The 21,122-nt window shown below is 32.3% G+C and overlaps 5 protein-coding genes across 6 annotated transcripts; 3 read left to right on the top strand and 2 right to left on the bottom strand.

Annotated features, from left to right (window-relative positions):
• Positions 1–8,086: 8,086 nt before the first annotated feature.
• Positions 8,087–13,515, bottom strand: LOC107369829 (ATP binding cassette subfamily D member Pmp70). Of its 2 annotated transcripts, none has more exons than XM_015937809.3 (5): positions 12,782–13,515; positions 11,089–11,948; positions 10,612–11,025; positions 10,038–10,539; positions 8,087–9,370 (listed from the first exon to the last, which is right to left on the bottom strand). In XM_015937809.3, the coding sequence occupies exons 1-5, from the start codon at positions 12,913–12,915 to the stop codon at positions 9,310–9,312; spliced, it is 1,971 nt and encodes a 656-aa protein (XP_015793295.1). In that variant the 5' UTR covers positions 12,916–13,515; the 3' UTR covers positions 8,087–9,309. The 2 variants fall into 2 exon arrangements, with proteins under 2 accessions (XP_015793295.1, XP_025018192.1); XM_025162424.2 differs by lacking the exon at positions 12,782–13,515 and adding an exon at positions 12,437–12,679.
• A 214-nt stretch (positions 13,516–13,729) lies between these two features.
• Positions 13,730–15,459, bottom strand: LOC107369845 (cofilin/actin-depolymerizing factor homolog). Its single transcript, XM_015937825.2, has 4 exons — positions 15,283–15,459; positions 14,918–15,019; positions 14,428–14,606; positions 13,730–14,159 (listed from the first exon to the last, which is right to left on the bottom strand). The coding sequence occupies exons 1-4, from the start codon at positions 15,283–15,285 to the stop codon at positions 13,994–13,996; spliced, it is 450 nt and encodes a 149-aa protein (XP_015793311.1). The 5' UTR covers positions 15,286–15,459; the 3' UTR covers positions 13,730–13,993.
• A 474-nt stretch (positions 15,460–15,933) lies between these two features.
• LOC107369822 (uncharacterized) lies at positions 15,934–17,863 on the top strand. Its single transcript, XM_089270167.1, has 3 exons — positions 15,934–16,645; positions 16,732–17,190; positions 17,255–17,863. The coding sequence occupies exons 1-3, from the start codon at positions 16,047–16,049 to the stop codon at positions 17,745–17,747; spliced, it is 1,551 nt and encodes a 516-aa protein (XP_089126293.1). The 5' UTR covers positions 15,934–16,046; the 3' UTR covers positions 17,748–17,863.
• Positions 17,864–18,518: 655 nt separating this feature from the next.
• LOC149094901 (chymotrypsinogen B-like) lies at positions 18,519–19,437 on the top strand. The gene is made up of 2 exons (XM_089266088.1): positions 18,519–19,044; positions 19,115–19,437. Exons 1-2 carry the CDS (start codon positions 18,519–18,521, stop codon positions 19,435–19,437), a joined length of 849 nt encoding a protein of 282 aa, XP_089122214.1.
• A 544-nt stretch (positions 19,438–19,981) lies between these two features.
• On the top strand, positions 19,982–21,117 carry LOC149094900 (chymotrypsinogen B-like). Its single transcript, XM_089270174.1, has 2 exons — positions 19,982–20,662; positions 20,732–21,117. The coding sequence occupies exons 1-2, from the start codon at positions 20,188–20,190 to the stop codon at positions 21,058–21,060; spliced, it is 804 nt and encodes a 267-aa protein (XP_089126300.1). The 5' UTR covers positions 19,982–20,187; the 3' UTR covers positions 21,061–21,117.
• Positions 21,118–21,122: the final 5 nt, after the last annotated feature.

The following is a 21,122-nucleotide window of genomic DNA, read 5'->3' as shown; positions in this document are numbered from 1 at the left end:
GTCATTTATAAAAGATTATGGATAAAATTTTAACTCTTTAAATCAGATTTTTAATTAATATTGGAAATATTATTTCTCGAATTCTTGTGGTGAAAATGAATGTAACTGGTACTTCGTCAATGGGACATAGTACTCAGTTAATTATTAATCTAACTAAATTTTAGTTAATTCAATGGAAAATATTGTCCATTCAATATAATGAATATTGAAATTATTATTTACCAATTCGGTAATGAAAATAAATTTAAATGGTGCTTCTCGTCAATTGGACGAAGTAATTAATTAATAATCCAACCTAATTTTGGTTAGTTCAATGGAAAATATTGTTCAACAAATTATTATTATTATTATTTATTGTTAAATTATTGGACCACTGATCGTGGAAGACTGGTGCCTCTGACCTAATGTGGGGGGATGTACATTCAAACATTGAGTGTTTAAATTGAGAAAGAGAAATGGTCGAAACTTATCTCCTCTTTCTTTATTCTGTCTATTTCCCTGTCTTATTTTTATTCTTAACAATGGTCAGAAGGGCAAAACTAACTCTTTATTTTAACTAAAGGATTATTGAGTCGAGTTGTAATTATGACTCCAAAGTGGTAACTTGAAAATGACTGGAATTAGTGCTTGGACATAGTATTTATTTAATTATTGGTTTAACTAAATTTAGTTAATTCAATGGGATATTGTCCGCTATATGATTATTATTAATAAATATTATTAAATGGCCTTAAAATGTATATATGAAGGGGCCCCAAGGGGCCTCGCTTCTTATCCATGAATATCTCCAATGTAGTGATCTAACAAACTTATACAAGTTTTAATGTATTAATGTGCTGCACTGATATCAGTGCAATATACTTTTCACAAAACAATGGGTTTCCTAAAAAAAGTGGTATAAATAGTAGTGTATATAGTATATAGTATGTGTATATATAGTATATATAGAGAGTATATATATAGTATATATATAGAGTATATACAGCCTCGGAAATTAAGTTTGCACTGTTTTCAATATCTATTGCGCACTAGATAGAAATTGTTTGATAAAATTGTAAAATTTGATTAGATAGCAATTAAAATCAAACACATTTAACGCAATTTTGAATAGTTATCTAATCAAATTTTACAAATTTATCAAACCTTTTTATCGTATGCGTAAACGATAGCGAAAACAGTGCAAACTTAATTTCCGAGGCTGTATATAGAGTATATATATAGAGTATATATAGAGTATATATAGAGTATATATATAGTATATAGTATAGTATATAGTATAGTATATAGTATAGTATATAGTATAGTATATAATATAGTATATAGTATAGTATATAATGTATAATATAGAGTATAACATAGCTATTATTCTCTGCAAGTTGATACAAACTAATCGTCGAGACAAACTAAACAAACAGTCGAGATCAATTCTGCAATCCTGAAAGGATTAATGTAAGATTTTTTAAACTGCTTGAGTCCAGTCAAGTAGATTAAAATTTCTTGCTATTTAACAAAATATTTATTTATTTATTAAATTTATTTAGACAAAACCAATCTTCTCGTTTTGTCGATTTTCATCTAGATCTATCTTCCGTCAAGATCAGAATGACTTTGTTTGTATCCTTTTTTCTAGTCACCTTTCCAACCATTTAAATGGACTTCATGTGTTCCATGAAATGAAACAATTCCATATTTACTGTGGTGTTCGTGCTATCGACAATGAATTGATTGGACGTGTCGTCGGTGGTCGTGATGCTCAGCCAGGATAAGTTCATTTTTTCGCGTCAATAGAAAAAGCGATTGCTGCTCGATGGGTCTTGACGGCAGCCCATTGTACACTCATTTGGTTTGCAACCTTCGGTTTTGTGTGCTGGTTACCCAGAAGGGAGAAAAGATTACTGTTTTGGTGATTCTGGTGGTCCGTGGATGGTCAAAGTTGCAAACCATTGGGTGCTTGCTGGAATCGTATCCAATGGCATAAGCTGTTCGAAGCCTGGTCCACTCGAAAATACACCAGAGTGGCATTTTTCTTAAACTGGATTAAAGAAACAATTCACTGATCTGTACTTAAGAACCTGCCATTAATTTGTATAAATTGAAATAAATAAAATAAAATTAGATGAAATGTATTTAAATAATTTAAAATTTATTAAATAAATGTCTTCAAAACATTGTAAACAAGTGCAATGATTGTCTGGTTCCAATGTTCCTTAGATATTTTATATAATGTTGGAAACATGATTGGCATTATTGTATTTGAATTATGCTCGATTAGACTTTATGTATTCGTTATGCCAAAAGTAGAGAGCCCGCTCCGCAACCTATGAAATGTAAGAAGAGAACAAATGAACAATGAAAAAAATAAAACAAAGGGCCAACAGCTGAGGAAATATATTTTTTACCTAACTCTTTGCTCGAAATGGTTTTACATATCGTTCTGATTTAACTATAAACCAACAATCAACCTGAACCAAACCCCCCCCCCCGAAGTTAATAGTAAGAGAAATAGGGATTCTGCATTTTTCCCCCAGCCTGTTTGGACACTAATTTCTCAGTAACCTCAATTCTGAAAAAGCGTTGACTATTTTCGTGGATGTAGTTTAATCATGGCTTTCAGGCTGTGTAAAAATTTTCTTTAGAATCCTTTACATTGGCCACAATCTTTAAGCAAAAATTTGTTTTGACTTTATGTATTGTGTAGATTTAAGAATCTTGAAAAAAGTTGACGAAGTTCGAAACTCATTTTGAAACGAAATATCGCTTGAATCTGTAAGTTATTAGCGTCATTTATAAAAGATTATGGATAAACTTTTAACTCTTAAAATCAGATTTTTTATTTTTCATGAATTTTCGGATCGTTAACTGTACTTCAAATGAATACAGGAAATTAAATTGATCTGCTTTTTTCTCGCCAATGATAATAATAACAAGAATATGTTGATAAACTTATTATTTTTGGCAATCATGAGAAAGAAAAATAAATGTTAAAATTGTTATTTTTTGTTCACTTTTTCTCGCCTTTTTACTTTAACATTATTCATTTTCTCGCCATAATATTCAATGTTATCACAATTCTTAACCGGAAGAAGCAATGTATGAAATAAATGTTATTACATTTCAAATTTAATAACAAGAAATGATTGTTAAGAAAAGCCAATCTGCAGAATGATAATAATAATAACAGCTAGAAAAACATTGAATAATGATTATTATAACGAAATAACATTTTGAACAGAAAAAAATAATAGAAGTAAAATATTGATAGCAAACACTCCCAGAGGATGTTATCATCATTCAGACTTATTGTTATCATCTATCTAAAACTATTATTATTATCATTATTATTGTGTTTCAAATCTTCTATTCACAATTTTCTTTCTTTTTAACTCTTTTCTATCAAATGTTAATCACTTTTTATTGCTGTTATTTTTCACTCGATAAGTTACACACGAAGATAAAAAATAAGATGATGATGAACATGAAGATATTTTGTGATACTTTTTTTTCCCACTCTTTCTCTTCTTCTTCTTTTTGTCCTCTTCTAACAAGAACCAAAGTCCAGTGTTTTTTTTCTTCATCATCCGTTCTGTTCCATTGAGATGTTTAATGAATTGAATGAAAATGTCTCTTTGAATTGACCAGATGAAAGAGAGCAAAGAAAGGAAAGTCTGAAAAAGAATACAAAACAAAAAATGAAACAAATAAAACATAAATTCAGTTTATTGATCACAAAAACAAAGTTGATTGTTGGTTCATGAGAAAAAAAGAAAATCAAAAAAGAAAAAAGTTCAAGGCATGAAGCAACATGAAAAATAAGTGAAATGAATAAAAAGAAGCAACAAAAGTTCCTGAAATTCAAGCATTAAGAATTTGGGAAACATGGAAAAGTCAAATAAAATAAACTTCAATTAATCATCAAACACAAGTGGACAACAGTCAAAATCATTATCAACGTCATTTTCATCATCTTTGTCGTCGCCATCATCATCATCATCATCATCTTCTTCTTTTTCTTCTTCTTTCATCATTCTTTCTTCATCGTTTTATTCATAACTTTAATTGTAAAATGTCTCATTAAGAGTACGCCTTGTTATGCCAATCTCAACCTAACTGAGTTGATCTCGTTGCATCAAAAACACAACTGTTGAGGCAATTTTCCTGTTAAACACTCGTCATCTTCATTTCAACTGTGATTGTGGTTATTAGGTGAATCCTTCAACCTAGACGATTCCCTTTTACCCATCAAATGTTGCCTTATGTGAGACCTTTTTTCCGTTGAATATTTTTCGTTTTCATTTTTTCTATTTTCACCATTGTCTTCCTCATTACCAATGTTGCTCATTCATCTGGAAATGTTCACTAAACTTGAAAACAGTTGATTCACAATCAACACTCGATGAGTTAACATTCACTTGAAGTATTCTCAATTTTTTTTCATCCTTCCCTTGTCTTTATCTTTATCCTTTTTCATCCATTGCATTTCGCTCATAATCTTCAGCCTTCTCTCTCATCTCATCAACCATTTTTTCATTCCCATTCAACTCTATTTCAACATTTCTCTTCATCATTTGAAACAACAACTGGAGGAAAAAAAATTTGCTCTTTTGTATAATATTGTGTTTGGAAATCATTTTTTTCAGTTCACTTCTGATTTTCCCTCTTTCTTTCAGCTCAATTCTCGCATCTCACGCTTCCCATGTAATCGCCCTCCCATCAACCTCCCACCATGAAACAATTCAGAATTTTTTCCTCCTACTTTTCATCTTCCTCTTTTCATTTGCCATTCGTCAATTGGTGAAACATTCAGATGAAATAGATGACAAAAAAGAAGGGAAAAAAACTCAAATGAGAAGAAGGCTAAACATCCTTCAATTTCTTTGTTTTTCACCCACTTTTTGCTTTTCCTTTGCATCTTAATCATTGGCTATGTTTTCAGTCAAGAGCAAAATTCAGTTGAAAAATATTCTCCATTCCTTTCAAGAATCTTTTTTTCTTCTCTGCCAAATATTCATCACATTATACCATTTATCAATCATTTTCATCGGGAAATCCATTCATCAACCAATCATTGCCATTAAATCTTTTCTCATTTCAATTCACGGTTTACAATTCATGGTTATTCCAAGATTTCAGCTTGAACGACCCAAGTGCATTGCACAGTTGCTCAGCAAAATTATGATAAAGTTAGATAACTAATCAAAAGGGAGGTAAAAAAGAAACTAACTTATATAAGAAGCAAAAAATGAGGAGAAAAAAAAAGTTGATGAATTTCCTGCGAGTTGCTGTCTTTTGCTCAACTTACATGTGACTTGATTTCTAAATAATTTCACCATCAACTGTTCAACCTAGTGAAGCAACAATTAATTAACCTAAATCAACATCAAGCCAGTGAAATGTACACAAACACACACACAAAACCAAGCATTTGAATTGAAAAATTTGGCCAAATTGAGACAAGATTAATCTGAATAAAAACTGAATCAACAAATCTTTAGAGAGTTATTCAAAGTATTATTTGATAACAAAGCCATGAAATTCAAACTAATAACAATACAATGACAACAATGTAACATTAACAATGAAAGTAAAAGAGATGAAAATGTTTCCAGCAAAAAACAACAACTTGGAGTGATAATGCAATTCAACTTTGAAATATGTAATAACATGTAAAAGATATTTGCTTGAAATTGGAAGCAAAACCAATTTTTGTTGATGACTGTTTAATGATGAAAATTGGTCGATTCATATTCCGTAATCAATTGATAAAGATGAACAAGATTGGAACAAAATTTTGGTACAAAAAAACGGTTTCTTTTCTAGGTGAACACAAGAGTGACAATTAATCAACTTGTCAAATGTTTCAAGTTTAGGTTAAACACATTTAGAAACATGATTTTCTGGTCAATCTTTGGTTGTAACTTGTCAAAGGCAAGAGGCAAAACTAGCAACCATTATAATGGCAAGTCAATGGTGAAATGATTTGAAATTGTTTTCCATTTTTAGTCAACTTTTGTGTGTTGGCTTCAAAATGATTCCGTCAAATTTGTCTGTCCAAAGGCTTTTCAATCTTTTTAATCAACATTTTGAGGATTGCCTGAAAAGAAACAATTTTTACAGATTTTACCTTCTGTTAACCATTTTCATAGTTAATCGTTGCAATTGAACCTGTGTAAGCCTAAAGCATTACTCTCTGCCTTTAACTCTTCACTGGTTACAATTAATCAATTGGTTCAACACTTTGATCTGATCATTTGTTCAATCAATTGTTTCCCTTCACATTTTCATCACTCAAAAGCTTCAATCAATTTGTTATTGTATTACCATTATTATTGAAGTTGACTGGTTTTTGTATATAACACAACATCTAATAATATATTGTATATTTGAGATGCCTTTTGTTTGATTTCAAGAATCCATAAAGGCTTTGATGGAAACAAGAAGAAGAGGAAAGTAGAGAAAAATTTGAACGATAAAAAAGTGTAATTTTTATATAAAATTTTCTTCCTTTTCTCATCTTTTCTTTCACTGTTTGGACCTTTTATTTTAACCTTTTTTTGTGTGCCTTCATCTATTAAAGGATTTAACCTATTTATATGTATTTCATCTTATTCATTTGATTCCCTTTTCATTCCCTTTTCAAATGAGAAAAGGTACAAAAAAGGTTTGCTTTCCAAGTTTGACTTTGCACAAATATCACAAAATTACACTCTCATCATGTCATCACAACAGCAACATCATTTTCATGTTCAAATTTTCTGCGGCAAAAATAAAGTCAAGGTAAAATGAATGGGAAAAAACACTAATCTTTACATTCATTTGCTTTTATTCAACCAGGAACCGTTACATGGTAAAAGATGAACATTACTCTTTTCCCTTTACATTTATTAGAATCACTTTTATCATTGATATTAATTTTTCCATCTTTTCAGGTTAACCTTAATGTAATCTGTCAAACAGTCCAAAGATAATGTTTTGCTTGTTTCCGTCAAATTGATTAATTGGTTTCATCTCATTGTTTACAATCGACTCTCTCATTATCATTTTTTGCTTCCAATTGATCATTTTTCATCCCACAAATGGCCAGTTTAATCCTTTCTCATGATCATTGTTTTTTCCATTTACTTTTCATTTTTTTTCCTTTCACCCAAATTCAACCTCTTGTTTACCTATCTGGATATACTTTTCAGGATTTATTTCTGTGGTTACAATAAATACTAACTTTGAGATTTATTGTTAACGATGTAAACAGCCACAAAAGGAATCTCTCAATCATCAGTTTTACTTCAGCTTTCAACAAGTTCAGGTTCAGGCAAGTGAAAACTTCTTTACCTTGGAACATGGAAAATCTTTCGAGTCTAAATTGAAGTTTATTCAGTGGTTGGACAAATTGGTTAAAGTCGCTTTTCTTGAGGATTCACCGTGCTTTTTTGCCCTTCGTTTCAGTTAAAGGTTACCAAGAAACTGGAAATGTGTTGAGTACGTCAAATGAAATAAATCAACTATTAATATTAATGTGAGATTTTGTTTTCTGGTTGAAAGATTGTTATTATTATTAGCTATAATTTTGGTAATTACTTTTAACTGGTTAAACTTAATTATTGCACATTAGACATTAAATCATTATGATTGGACTGGAGATTCAAGTGTAAATGAGCAAAAATATGAAATACATTCTGAAAAGAAGCAAATTAACATTGGAAATCGTAAAAACAAACATCATCTTTCATTTACTTTCTTAATGATGAAAATTGAAACTCTTTTTAATGTTAACCATTATTGAGTCTTTTTTTCAATGAAATCAGTGTTTTCTTATCATCATCATTATGAAACTTCACTATTTTGCAGTAACCATTTGAAATCAATTGAAGTAGCAAGCCAAGACAGTTTATATTAACTGTATAACTATCTTTAATGGTTGATCAACTTTAATCTTTGATCGACTCGGCAGAGGTTTTGTTCAACATTATCCTTTCATTGTTGTTTCTTGACCTTTTGATTTTCGATTTTTTCGTCTTCTATTCCTTTCCTATTCTCTATTTTTATACATTTTGAGATTAATTCAGGTAAACAGATATGTGAAGACACAAAATGAAAAGTGAAAAGCTGCAAACTTTGTGTATTATTCAATTTGATCACAGAAGCAAAACACAGAGAAAGTAGAAAAAATTAGTCTTTTTCTCCAATACAAATTGTTAGCCTTTGTTTGGTTCCTTATTTTGTCCTCCTCTTTTTTTTGGTGATGTACTGCGAAATTTTTGGTGAACAATGTCCTTATTTTGGTATTTTTTGTCCATAGACTTCAAGTTTTAACTAGAGGAATCTTTTGAATCAACTGGACTTGAAACTGAATGTGTACATGTTTAATCAAGACAGACAGAGGCTGAGACGGAGACAGAGACAGAGATAAAATCAGATGCAGAAGCCTTGGTAGTGATTTGATGTGAGCAGCCATAAGTCCACAATGACTTTATTATGGTCATTCAATAATGTTGTTATTGTCCAATTCAATGGGATTGATTCCAGACGTTGTATAAGAAAAAAGGGAATGAGAATAGAGTGGGAAAAGGGTTCTCTCTAGAAGAGTTTCTCGTATACAAATAATACAAATTGAAGAGAGAAAGAAGAGAAGAAAATAAAAACAAAAGAAAACTGATTTTCTCTATTGCAAGCTTTTTCAGTTGTACTTGTTTCTTCTTCTTCTTCTGGCTCATTCTTGAATCATTTCTCAATCATTCGAAAGTAAAATGCAGGAGATGGAAAGAGGAGAAAAAGTTGAACAGCAAAATTGATAAATCAAATCACAGAATGGATGTGAACTTGATTAGGCTTGTTGGTATATTGTCACCTTGAAGAAGCAACAGCGAAGAGAAGATTTTTGTTGAGATTCATAAATTATGATCTTTCCATTGTCTTTGTGATTATTGTTGTCTAATAAACTTGCTGGTCAATAAAGGATTCTTGTTGTGTTATCCCATGTTGCTGTACATGAAGATGGTGATGATAATGATGATGATGAACATTGTTTCTGTAGTTGGTTGTTGTACTTTTTCTTTGTTTCAAATTGATTGCAATCAAGATCAAATCCAAGTATTGCAGTCAGCATAAATCCTTTTATGTACATGGTTTTTTTATTGGATTTTAAAATTATTTCCCATTCTGACTTTTGATGATTATTTTATTAATCATTCAATTGCTCTGTTGAATTGTTTGGTTCATTGTTAAACAATAATCTGCATTTTGTTTCCTTATCAGATCAATTACGGTAATTTACAGGCAAATCCATAATTGTAACCTAAAAAGGTAATCATAAAGTTAAACCAGAACGGAATCCTCTTCAATCTCTTCAAATGAGCAGTTTCCACAACCATCAAATCTATCATGAATTAAGGAAAAAAAGAAACAAAAATAAATCATTAGATAATTTTGAACGGTTGAAAAAAATGATATGAAACAATGATTATGTTGTTAGCGATTAATGGGTATAAAAATTGAGTCTATGTTTGAAATTTATATCATATAAGTGGATCATAATTTTATAGCTAAATTAGAGTCAAAGGAAACAAAAACAAATTAATATAAGATATTAAATAAAGTCAAGTATAGTAAATCAAACAAATAGTAAAATTCATAAGAATTGACATTAAACGAGTAAATATTAGGTTGTTAAAATCGTAAATAATATCTGCTAAACGTTGAAACTGGTGATGATTGTAAAAGAAATTGCAATGAATAAAACAAGCCATTAACTTTTTTAATAGTTTGTTTCATTTTTTCCTTCAACAATAATCAATGTATTCACATCTCGCCAGTTTAAGCTTAAAATGTCAGCCAGTTGTCAAAAAAGGATCACATAACCATATTAACTGACATATTTCATTACAAAGAGATGTACGTTTAAAATTATCATCAAACACTCCAAGTTTTAAAGAGCATGGTTAATATTTCGCTGAACCTTGAGACTTAAAGGTCGATAATCATTTGTCTAAAATGTCTAAGTTCTAAGCATATAATAGTTAAATTGTGACATTTAAAAGTCTTACTTTAAAGCAAATTGGTGAAATTGTTGCAGTTGTTTAACTCGATGAGTTACACTGAGCAAAGTACAGCCAGTTTCCACGGTTAAATATTGATAGACGCGTTGTTCAACATCAACTGAAACTGCTGAAGTACACTCATCAAGAATGGCAAATAGTGGACGATTGTAAAGACATCTGGCAATGGCAATTCGTTGTTTCTCTCCTCCGCTAAATACTTCGGCCCAATCATGAATGGAGTCCATATTGTAATCTCTTTCCAATAAGTAGGTTAGTTCGACTTTGGCTAATAATGTTATGAGATCAGAGTCAGAGACTCCTTTTCGTTTCATATCAGCAACAGTGTCTGGATAGATTATTTGATCTCGAAGAGTTCCCAATGCTAAATAGGGTTTTTGTGGTATATAAAATAACCTATTATTGGGAGGTTTGATTAGCTTTCCACCACACAATGGCCACAATTCACCAATAATACGGAAAAGAGATGATTTTCCGCATCCATTAGGTCCTGTAAGAAATGGAAGAAATACAATTTTTAATCAAATTTTCTATTTTAGTTATTCTAATTGCTATTATTTACCTGTAACAATAACGTTTTGACCTTGCTTAATAGTAAACGATAATGACTTGCAAAGTACATCTCCTCCAGGAGTACACAGAGGTACTTTATCGAATACAATTTGAGGCTTGGTAATGTCACAAAGTTGAATTACACCCGCTCCAGCAGTGAACATGCTGTTACAACGTTTTGAAGTTGAAAGTGATCGTCTGTTAGCTTCAATTGAGCGCATCAACTGAGTAACTCGTTGTGTGTACGCAGCGAGACGAGAAAGATCCCGACCAGCTAAGACCAGACGACCAATACTTTCAGCCAAGCGAACCATCATACGACCCGATTTGTAGTAAGCTTCTAGACGGTCCTGAGTGGTTCCAGGCATTGAATTTGAAAAGAATGGAATTGCAAGGGACAAATAACCAACTACAACCGCGAAATCTACAAGTAAAATGATAAAACGTTCATTAATAAAATGTTTCGATGAAGATGAGTTTTACTTACATCGAGCAATTAAATTGTCTAAGAAATCTATATTAAATTTAAATATAGCCACATTATGAAGATGATTTTTGAGGCGATTGAGTGCAGACATCAGTGTTAATCTTTCTCGGTTGTTTCCTTGATAAAATGCCACTTCCTCACAATTAGCAATCAATCGTGAATGAACATAACGCAATTGCCCTTCTAATTGCGTTTCCTTGATTGTCAACCGGGTTAGAGGTCGACGAACAGAAGTCAAAATGGTACCTGAAACCAAGAGGTAGGTAATCATTGCTCCTGGAGTTTTAAAACCAGTGTAACTAACTGATAATCTATAAACAAGAGTGAAAATATCCAACAATGGTTTGGCAATATTGGAATAGACATCGACCAAAGTGTTACAAAATTTTTCCACATCACTTGTCAATAATTGATCAAGATTACGGCACTGATCATCGAAAACGTTGATACGATAATAAGTGAGTCCATCTATGTATTTATCGTACAGAATGATGGATAATTTGTGTCTCAAATTAAGACGAAGTTGGTTGAGAAAATATTTGAACAAGTTATTAGTTACAGCTAAGGTTGGCATGGCCAGGAAAAAGGCTGATAGATTGGACTTTAATTTTGAGAGATTAGCCGTAATAATGGCTGCTTCAATTTGAGTTCCATTACTCATTAACCAAAGATCATTGATTGTTTTGACAATCAAAATGACTATGACACCAAATCCATAGGCATACTCTTTACCTCCAGCAATCATTTTAAGAATCACTTTCAGCTCGGCCATGGTTTTGGATAAATTTTCCGTCTTGGGTCGTGATAATTGTCCATCTTTTTCCAAGAATAATGGCTGGTCATCCAAATTTTTAGACTTTCTGGAAAGAGATGCAAAATAAATTTATCAGTAAGGTGCATAAAGACAGACTTTCGAGGCAGTAACTAAACTGAGACGAGCAAAAATCAAACACTAATTTGATTATGCTTTGTTGAAATTCATATCTAATCGTTAAATCACAATAAATCTACAGTATTGCAATTATTTCAAAATGTTAACAGAAAATAAAAAACTTGAAGCTTTAACCAAGGCTAACTTGATCATCATTATTGGCTTCGTTGCTTACAAGCTTTTAAAGTTTGAGGCAATTTAATTGAAGTGATCAAGCAAAGGGAAAAACAGTGATAAGTTTCTTAAATGAGGAAAACCGGAAAAAATTAACAGTGAAAACAATCGCTCATATTTGGTACTTCGATATGCAGAATGAGGTAAAATCTGACTGCCAAAAGCTTCAAATCTGAACCAATGAAAACATTAAATTTAGATGGAAAGGTTAGTGCAGGTCAGTTTAGATTAATCAAAAATTACCTTTAAGTTTAATCAGGGAATCAAAGAAAACATTCAAAAATAGGACAAATGAGAAAACTGGATATACACTTTCATACACTTTACCAAAAAATCAGCTAAACAACAACTTACTCTTTTTTTACCTTATGACCCGTTTTCCAAATATCAGAAACAACAAAAAGATAAAATTTGCAATTTATTCAATTTATTTCCTCTCTCACACTAACTTGATTCAGTTAATTAGTATTGAATATGTAACCATTTAGTCTCATTAATGTAATAATTAATTAGTATTATAATATCCGAAGACAATAAAAAATATCAAAAAAACAAAAAGGTCATTGCATAATGTTAATTGGATCTTACCTGTTCGACTTTCCTCTGGAAAGTACACTACAAGTCCATAGAGTCAGTGAAAGAGATGAGCCGACAATCAGTACCCATTGATTACGGGTGATTTTAGATCTATTTGGAATACTAAATTTAGAAAGAATAGACATGATGATGATGATGATGTGTATACAAAATGATGGTGATAATGAACCAGATGAAAAAAGACTAAGTTGAAGTAATGATTGGTACAATTAGTGAACACCGGGACACATATTTCTAACCATTTGGAGACAAAACTGATTGTTTAGAGTTGAATGTTTTATGTATCACAAATGGTTGTACCGTCACTTTGCCAATAAGTCTGGTTGTTGTGATGGTTTTCTTGGTGTTGATGTTGTCTTGCGTCTACATCAACATGCAAAAAGGAAAAGCCCTTTGAGTTTGTTAAATCTCTCACTAGGTAACCAGAATAAACTGTGAGTCAATGGCAAAAAGACCGGGTAACTTGAAGAGTAAAAAAATTGGAAAGGTCCAGAATCACATTTAGACATTTAACAATTAAAAATTCAATGAGTGAAGATCAATTATACGTATACTTGATGATAAGATTGGTGAGGTTTAACTGTTTACTAAAAATGAAAGTCAACTAATGACTGAAGACTGAATGAAAGTTGTTGTAACCTGAAAGAAACAAAAATGGGAGAAAAGAGAAGGAAAAACTGACAAGTCTTTAATGTTCTTTTTTGTATCATGACGTTTCAAACTATCAACAGCAACATTAACTTGAAGCTCACCGATGAAGTGCGTACTAAATATCAAATTCAATTAATTTACCTTTTCTTGTATAAACCAGATTTATATTCAGTTTCTCTATCGATTAACTTACATTTTTCCTTTAAAAGATGTAACAAAATATTGGAAAAAAATTTACCTTCACAAGTTTATTTAAAAATGATTTTTTTTCATTGATTTTCATGCAAATTTTGAAAGGTTAAAAATGATCAATTTATTGTTGTCTTATTAATCATCTAATTTAATTATTCTGTAGCAATTACAGCCGATTGAAGGAAACAAAACAAAATGATTGAGGTAATTAAATGAATCAATGATAGATTGAGTTATAGACTGGAGTTACACAATTGAATGGTATTAATACATTATCACTTTGATTGTAAGACAAATTAGATCTTGTTAGAAATTCAAAGAAGGTGGGGAAGGATTTTATGCTTTGTGTCGTTTGCAAGACTATTTTCCTCCGCTCTTCCTGAAGGCATCATCAATGGCTGCTTGACTGGCCTCCTCGAATTCACATGCTTGGATGTATTTGTAGATTCCAACTAGTGCTCTTTTAAGAGCTTCGTAACTACTTGAGTAAAGCATCTTTTGTTTAACTCTAGCCCCCTCTGGGCACCTGTAAATTGTCAAATTATACGCATCCGGAGTGATGTCATGTTTAAAATCAGGAGCAGTCATCAATTTATGGGCGTTAATGAAGTTAGATCCAAACAAATTAACAAGGTATGCATATTGATTAATTATCATGATTAACAACAATTATCAGGGTGAGAAAATTGAAGATGGTGTAGTAACCAGAACGGAAAAAGAAAAACGGAAAGAATGAAAATTAGCAAATGTGAGACTAGAAAAACCGGATCATTTATATTACAAAATGACATTACCATCTCATGAGAATGAGTCTGTTAACACTCATACTTTGCGTATCCTGCGATCCCTCAACGGGAATATTGGCCGGGAAATCGAAAACACAGTAACGACATTCTGTCTTGAATTTGTTTAATTCCTCTAGAAAATCGGCATAAGTTGCATCCCGAGGTCCTGTTGATTCCACATCAATTACCTAATATGGACAAGGAAAAGACAAAACGCTTCTATTAGATAATGAAAGGGTGTTAATTGCTACTAATCAACAGCGAAAAAAAGTGATTAATAAAATCGCAATATCATTCAACAACAAAGATGAGGATGTTACCGAAGCATTGAAAGGAAGGGCGTGCAAGGGAAGACAGAAAGAAAGAGAGAAAGAGAAAATAGCAAAAAAAGAAAGAGAAAGAGTAGAGAGGAGTAAGATAGAAAATGAAAGAGACAAAAATAGATGATGGGAAAGAAAGACGAAAATAGATGAAAAAGATAGACAAAATTATTACTCACTCTTTCATCCTTTATATGGTAGATTATATATCGGTATTTCCTATCCTTTTTAACTTCTTCATATACGGTTTTTGCTTCCGTGGATACAGTAACTCCAGATGACTGTAATTAGGAATAAAAAATTTAATTAAAACATGAGCAAACCAATGGAAAGCAAAAATGCAAAGTAACCAAAACAAAAAAAAGAAAAGGCTTTTAAATGATAAAAAGAGCAAAGAAAGAGAGAGAAGAGAGAGGAGAAAAAGAAAAGAAAGGCCAGGAATGAGAAAAAAATTGAGCAGAAATGAGCATAGAGATGAGGTGAAAAAAAAGATGAAAAGATGAAGAGAAATAAAGATTCAAAAAAGGACACATAAAATACTAACCATGGTGGTGAGAAAAGAAAGAGATTAATTACAATGTTGAAGACACTTTAACAAATAATATACAAAAGTTAATAATATTGAAATTTAAATGGGCAAATATGTGAAGGATGAAACCACCAAGGCAAATAGACAAGTTTTATTGAGAGGAAAAAAAATGATACTGAAATTAACGCAAAAGTGAGAGATCTGAGCTAAAATTGACACCGGCGGTTACAGTTGAAATTGAGAATGCGCATCAACCACGTGATCTCTCGCGTCACATCCGTTCATGAAATAACTTAACCAAAAAAAGACTCAAAGGCTCAACCGGTTTCCAGTCAAACCTCTCTTACTTCAAGCGACATCTATTACATAGCCTTTAAGCCTGTTGGCTTTTTGAGTTAACTGCAATTTTTGCACTCAAAAATTGTTTGCTTTTGACCAAAGCCCCCTATCTAGACTGTCATACCTGTCTAATCGAGATGACAGCTCTTTCTTTTTCTCTTTCGTCTTTGGTAAAATTTGAAATGAAAGGGGGAAAACAGAGAGAACTGTCAACAAGCAAAGTCTCAGGTAATGACTCAACTTTTGTAATGGGTTACTCTCTTGCGATAGTATCGATTTGCACAACAGACTATTTTTAAAATGTATCGATGTATTTAACTGTTTTCCTTTGGCGCATTTTTACATCAAATATTTTTTTTTATTTCATTTCATTCATCTTATTATTTTTCATTGTTTCATTCATTTTGAGAAATTGGTGATTTTTTTATCAAGTTATCCTGATGCCTCCTACCATGAATGACTCAGGTGATAATATTGCTTTGGAGGAGCAAACCATTGAAAGTGAACCAGAGAGTCAAGTTTCCTTTGCCGGTGCCACACTTCATTTAAATAGTCATCAGGATGCAATTCCTATTATCACCGCTATTCAGGATTGCCCTAATCTTAAATCTTTCAATTTGGAAGGAAACACTCTGGGTGTCGAAGCTGCGGAAGCTATTTCTGATGCTTTAGCATCTAAGCATAGCCTTACTCATGCCATATTGAAGGATATTTTTACCGGCCGATTGAAAGACGAGGTACCACCAGCAGTTAGATCATTGATGAAAGGTATTCTCTCTTCTTCTGCTCGTTTGGTTGAACTAGACCTCAGTGACAATGCGTTTGGACCTATTGGTATGGAAGCCTTGGCTCCTTTTTTGGAAAGTGATTCATGCGAAGATTTGAAAATATTGCGTCTCAACAATAATGGTTTAGGAATTGGAGGAGGTAAAATATTAGGACGAGCATTAAACAATTTAAAAAATTTGGAAGTCTTTGTTTGTGGTCGCAATCGTTTAGAGAACCCAGGAGCCAAAGAAATAGGTGCCTCGTTGTCCAAGTAAGTGATTTGTCCAGACAGTCATTTGTGATTTTGTGACTCTTGTTTAGTATTTAACACTTGTTTGCTTTCTGTCTCTCCTACAGTTTGGACAACTTACGACACATAGAAATGCCTCAAAATGGAATAAACTTAGCTGGAATCGAAGCTTTATCAGAAGCTATCAAGGAGAAAATTCAAATACTAAATTTAAGTGATAACACAATGACCACTGAAGGGGGACGAATAATTGGTGAGGCCTTGAGAAAAACTAAACCAAAGCTCCAACAGGTCAACTTCTCAGATTGTCTGTTGAAGAAAGGAGGATTTTCATTCATTTTGGAAGCCATGAATGATACTGGTATACTTGAGAATTTGCAATGGCTTGATGTCAGTGGTAATGAGATCGGGGGTGAAGAAGTTGTTGATTTAATAGTCAACATATTTGGTGATTCCTCAAAAAACTTTACTGGCCTAACGTTAAATTTGAGTAGCAATGTTTTTGGTGAAGACAATTGCTCATACATTCTTGATGAGTTGAATGATAAAGTCACTGTTATTTTAGAGTAAGTTTTAATTCAAAAATTGTTTATTAAATTGCTAATTTATCTTTTACTATCTTTTTTTCAGGGAAGATGAAGGTGACCAAGAAGAATACGAGTACCCTGATGATTACCTGGAGGACTCAACGGATACAGGAGGACCGCGGGTAGATGGATCAGAGGAAATTCGGGAGTTGGTGGAAGATGAAGCAACTACTTTAGATGAATTGTGCTCAGCTTTTGTGAAAATTACTACTGAAGGATTTAACGAATCAACTTCTAGTTTACCAGAAAATGTTTTAAAAGATTCTGATTTGCTAATCAAAAGATTAATTGAAAAAGGACCTTCTTATGAATCAGCTCAAGCATTATTATCGCACTTGGGTTTGATCAAGAGTGAAGAAGGATACCACAAAAAAACCCGAGACTTAAGAGGTCCATTTATTGCGTTAACTAATTGTCGTGGTCATCTAAAAAAAGTCCAAGTCGATGCTTTACAATTTTCTCTTGGACGAATTCCTACTGCTACAGATACAACAGGGAAACTTAAACACAAACTAATGCAAGCTTTGTTCACCTAAATTGTAATTTCAAAGTAACAAAAATATGTACACTGCATAAGAGAACGTAAAAATTTTAATGAAATTGTTTAAATTTAAATAAACTATTTTAGGTTTAAACTGTTTAAATAGTAAAACGATCGTAAACATAACAAAATCATTTCATGAACAAGTCTATCGCATCGGATAACCCCTTTTAAGAGAACTGGATTAAAATTTACAAGCTTTTGGTTGAAACACTTCTATTTCAAGTTAGATTTGATATGAAATCTAGATTAGTGCAAATACGGACCTGTCCAGAGACTAAAGATAAAGATGCTATCCAAAAGGCAGCTGATTTTGTCTGATCTTGCTACGATTGGACCAACTATTTTTAGATTCATTTCAAATTGAAGATGTCAAAAATTTGCAAGGTGACCACTTGTCTAGAGCTATTGGGCGAACCGCTGGTAAAAATGGTCGAACCAAATTTACCATTGAAAATGTGACTAAGACTCGGATTGTTATTGCTGACCATAAAATACACATTTTAGGATCTTACCAAAACATTCGGACAGCAAGGACAGCTATAAGTAATTTAATTCTTGGTCGTGCAAGGAAATTGAAAGGAAAACTTGAACACAAAGTAATCGACAGTAAAGATCAATTCTTTATTCCTGAAAGGATTGATGTAAGATTTTTTAAACTGCTTAAGTCCAGCAAAGTAGATTAAAATCCTTTTCTATTTAAAGATAAAACAAATCTTCTCGTTTTGTCAGTGTTCATCCAGATCTATCTTCCGTCAAGATCAGCATGACTTTGTTTGTAGTTTTTTTGCTAGTTACCTTTCCAATCATTTCAAATGGACTTCAGTTGTCCCATGAAATTAAACAATCAAATATTTACTGTGGTGTTCGTGCTACCGACAATGAATTGATTGGCCGTGTCGTCGGTGGTCGTGATGCTGTTCCAGGAGAAGTTCCTTTTTTCGCATCAATAGAAGAAAGCAAATTTTTCAATATATTTAAATATAAAAAGTGTGGTGGTGTTTTGATTGCAAATCGATGGGTCTTGACTGCAGCCCATTGTACACTCAGTTGGTTTGCAACCTTACGAGCTATTTTAGGTGACAAATTGAACAACAAAACAATTGAAGTGGAAAAAATTTACGTTCATCCAGATTTTAAGCGTGAAACATTGGCAAACGATATCGCCCTTTTATTATTGAAAGAACCAGTTCAGTTTAGTAGGAATATTCAACCAATCTGTTTACCAGAGCCTGGCGAAGATGAAACTTTTTATGGTCGCCATGGAACAGTTGCTGGTTGGGGAAAACTAGGTGAGTGAATTTATTCCTGTTCAATTTAGTTCATACTAATCAAGAATTATTTTTTTCATTATTCTTAAAGATCCACAAAAGAGAGAATTACCAAGAAATATGCAAATAACCACTTTGCCGATCATCAGATATGATTCTTGTCGTAAATCTTATGCAAAAGCTGGACACAACGAAACAAAGATCAATGAGTCGGTTTTGTGTGCTGGTTACCCAGAAGGGAAAAAAGATGCCTGTTTTGGTGATTCTGGTGGTCCGTTGATGGTTAAAGTTTCAAACCATTGGGTGCTTGCTGGAATCGTATCAAATGGCATAAGCTGTGCCAAGCCTAATCTACCCGGAATATACACCAGAGTGACATTTTTCTTAAACTGGATTAAAGGAACAATTCACTGATCTGTACTTTAAGAACCTTTCATAAATCTGTAAAAATTGAAACAAAGAAAATAAATTAGATGAAATGTATTTTTGAAAAGATTGAAAGAAAATTTTTAAATTTTCACCTTTGTTTCTTTCATACAATATATTTATAATAATGAGGTTAAAGTCTTCCGTCTCCTAATTGTCCACTCTTATGATCTAATTCCAATTCCGATAATTTCCTCCATAACTCGTCTCTTTCTTTTTCTTTCCTCTTCTCTCTAAATGGAAATGAGCAGTGAAATACACTTGTATACTGGTTTTTGGCAGAGAGACACACTTTTGTCTTTCTTGTCTATAACTTCCAGTCAATTCGTCAAATAACTTAGAGTTTACTTCCATAAATGTCTTCAAAACATTGTAAACAAGTGCAATGATCGTCTGGTTCCAATGTTCCTTAGATAATGGTCCGCTCCGCAACCTATGAAATGTAAGAAGAGAACAAAAGAATGGAAAAATACATTAATAATTCAATTATGAGATATTAAATTACTCAACTATTATTAAACTTTCAGTCCAGAGATAAGAAAACATAAAAACTTTAATGAAATTGTTTAAATTACTAATCACCAATAAAGCTTGATTCTTTATTCCTGAGATTAAACCGACTTGTTTTTAAACTGTTTAAGTTTAGCAAAGTAGTTTAAAATCCTTGCCGTTTAAAGATAAAACAAATCTTCTCGTTTTGTCAGTTCGCATCTAGATCTATCTTCCGTCAAGAACAGAATGACTTTATATGTAGTTTTTTTGCTTGTTACCTTTCCAAGCATTGCAAATGGACTTCAGTTGTCCCATGAAATGAAACAATCTACTATTTACTGTGGTCGCGATACTATCCCAGGACAAGTGCCATTCTACGCTTCAATAGAATATGATGAACCAAACGTGCATTACGAATTGTGTAGTGGTGTTTTGATTGCAGATCGATGGATATTGACTGAGGCTTATTGTTTAAAATTTATTTTTGGACCCATTCGAGTTGTTTTAGGTGACGAATCGTACAACAAAACAATTGGAGTGGAAGACTTTTACATCCATCCGAATGTTAGTCTTGAAACAACCATGAACAATATCGCTCTTTTATTATTGAAAGAACCAGTTCAGTTCAGCAGGAATATCCAACCGATTTGTTTACCAGAGCCTGGAGAAGATGAAACTTTTCATGGTCGCTATGGGACAGTTGCTGGCCGGGAAAAACTAAGTGAGTGATTTATTCCTTCACTTTATTGATGACAATAATTAATAATTATTTTTTCCTTTATTCTTAAAGATCCAACAGTGAGAAAATTACCTTCAAATATGCATATAACCACGTTGCCTATCGACAGATCTGATGATTGTGATAAATTTTTCAAAAAAGTCATTAAAAAAAATATCACTGATTCCTTTTTTTGTGCTGGTTACGCGAAAGGACGAAAAGAGGTATGTTTTCCTGATCGTGGCGATCCGTTCATGGTCAAAGTTCGAAAACATTGGGTGATTGCTGGAATAACATTGATTAACATGAGATGTAAGAGGCCTCATGCACTCGATATTTACGTTAGAGTTGGATTTTTCTTAGAATGGATTAAAAGCACAATAGAGAAATATAATAGTTGAAATGTATTTTTAAATGTTCACCTGTTATCTTTGGCGCATTAAATATAATTTTCAGAATATGT

The sequence above is a fragment of the Tetranychus urticae genome, chromosome 1 (assembly GCF_039701765.1).
Source record: "Tetranychus urticae isolate SD_2017Ah chromosome 1, NJAU_TeUrti_SD_1.0, whole genome shotgun sequence".
NCBI lineage: Eukaryota > Metazoa > Arthropoda > Arachnida > Trombidiformes > Tetranychidae > Tetranychus > Tetranychus urticae.
The sequence above is the reverse complement of the archived record's forward strand: the minus strand, read 5'-3'. Positions and strand labels throughout refer to the sequence as shown.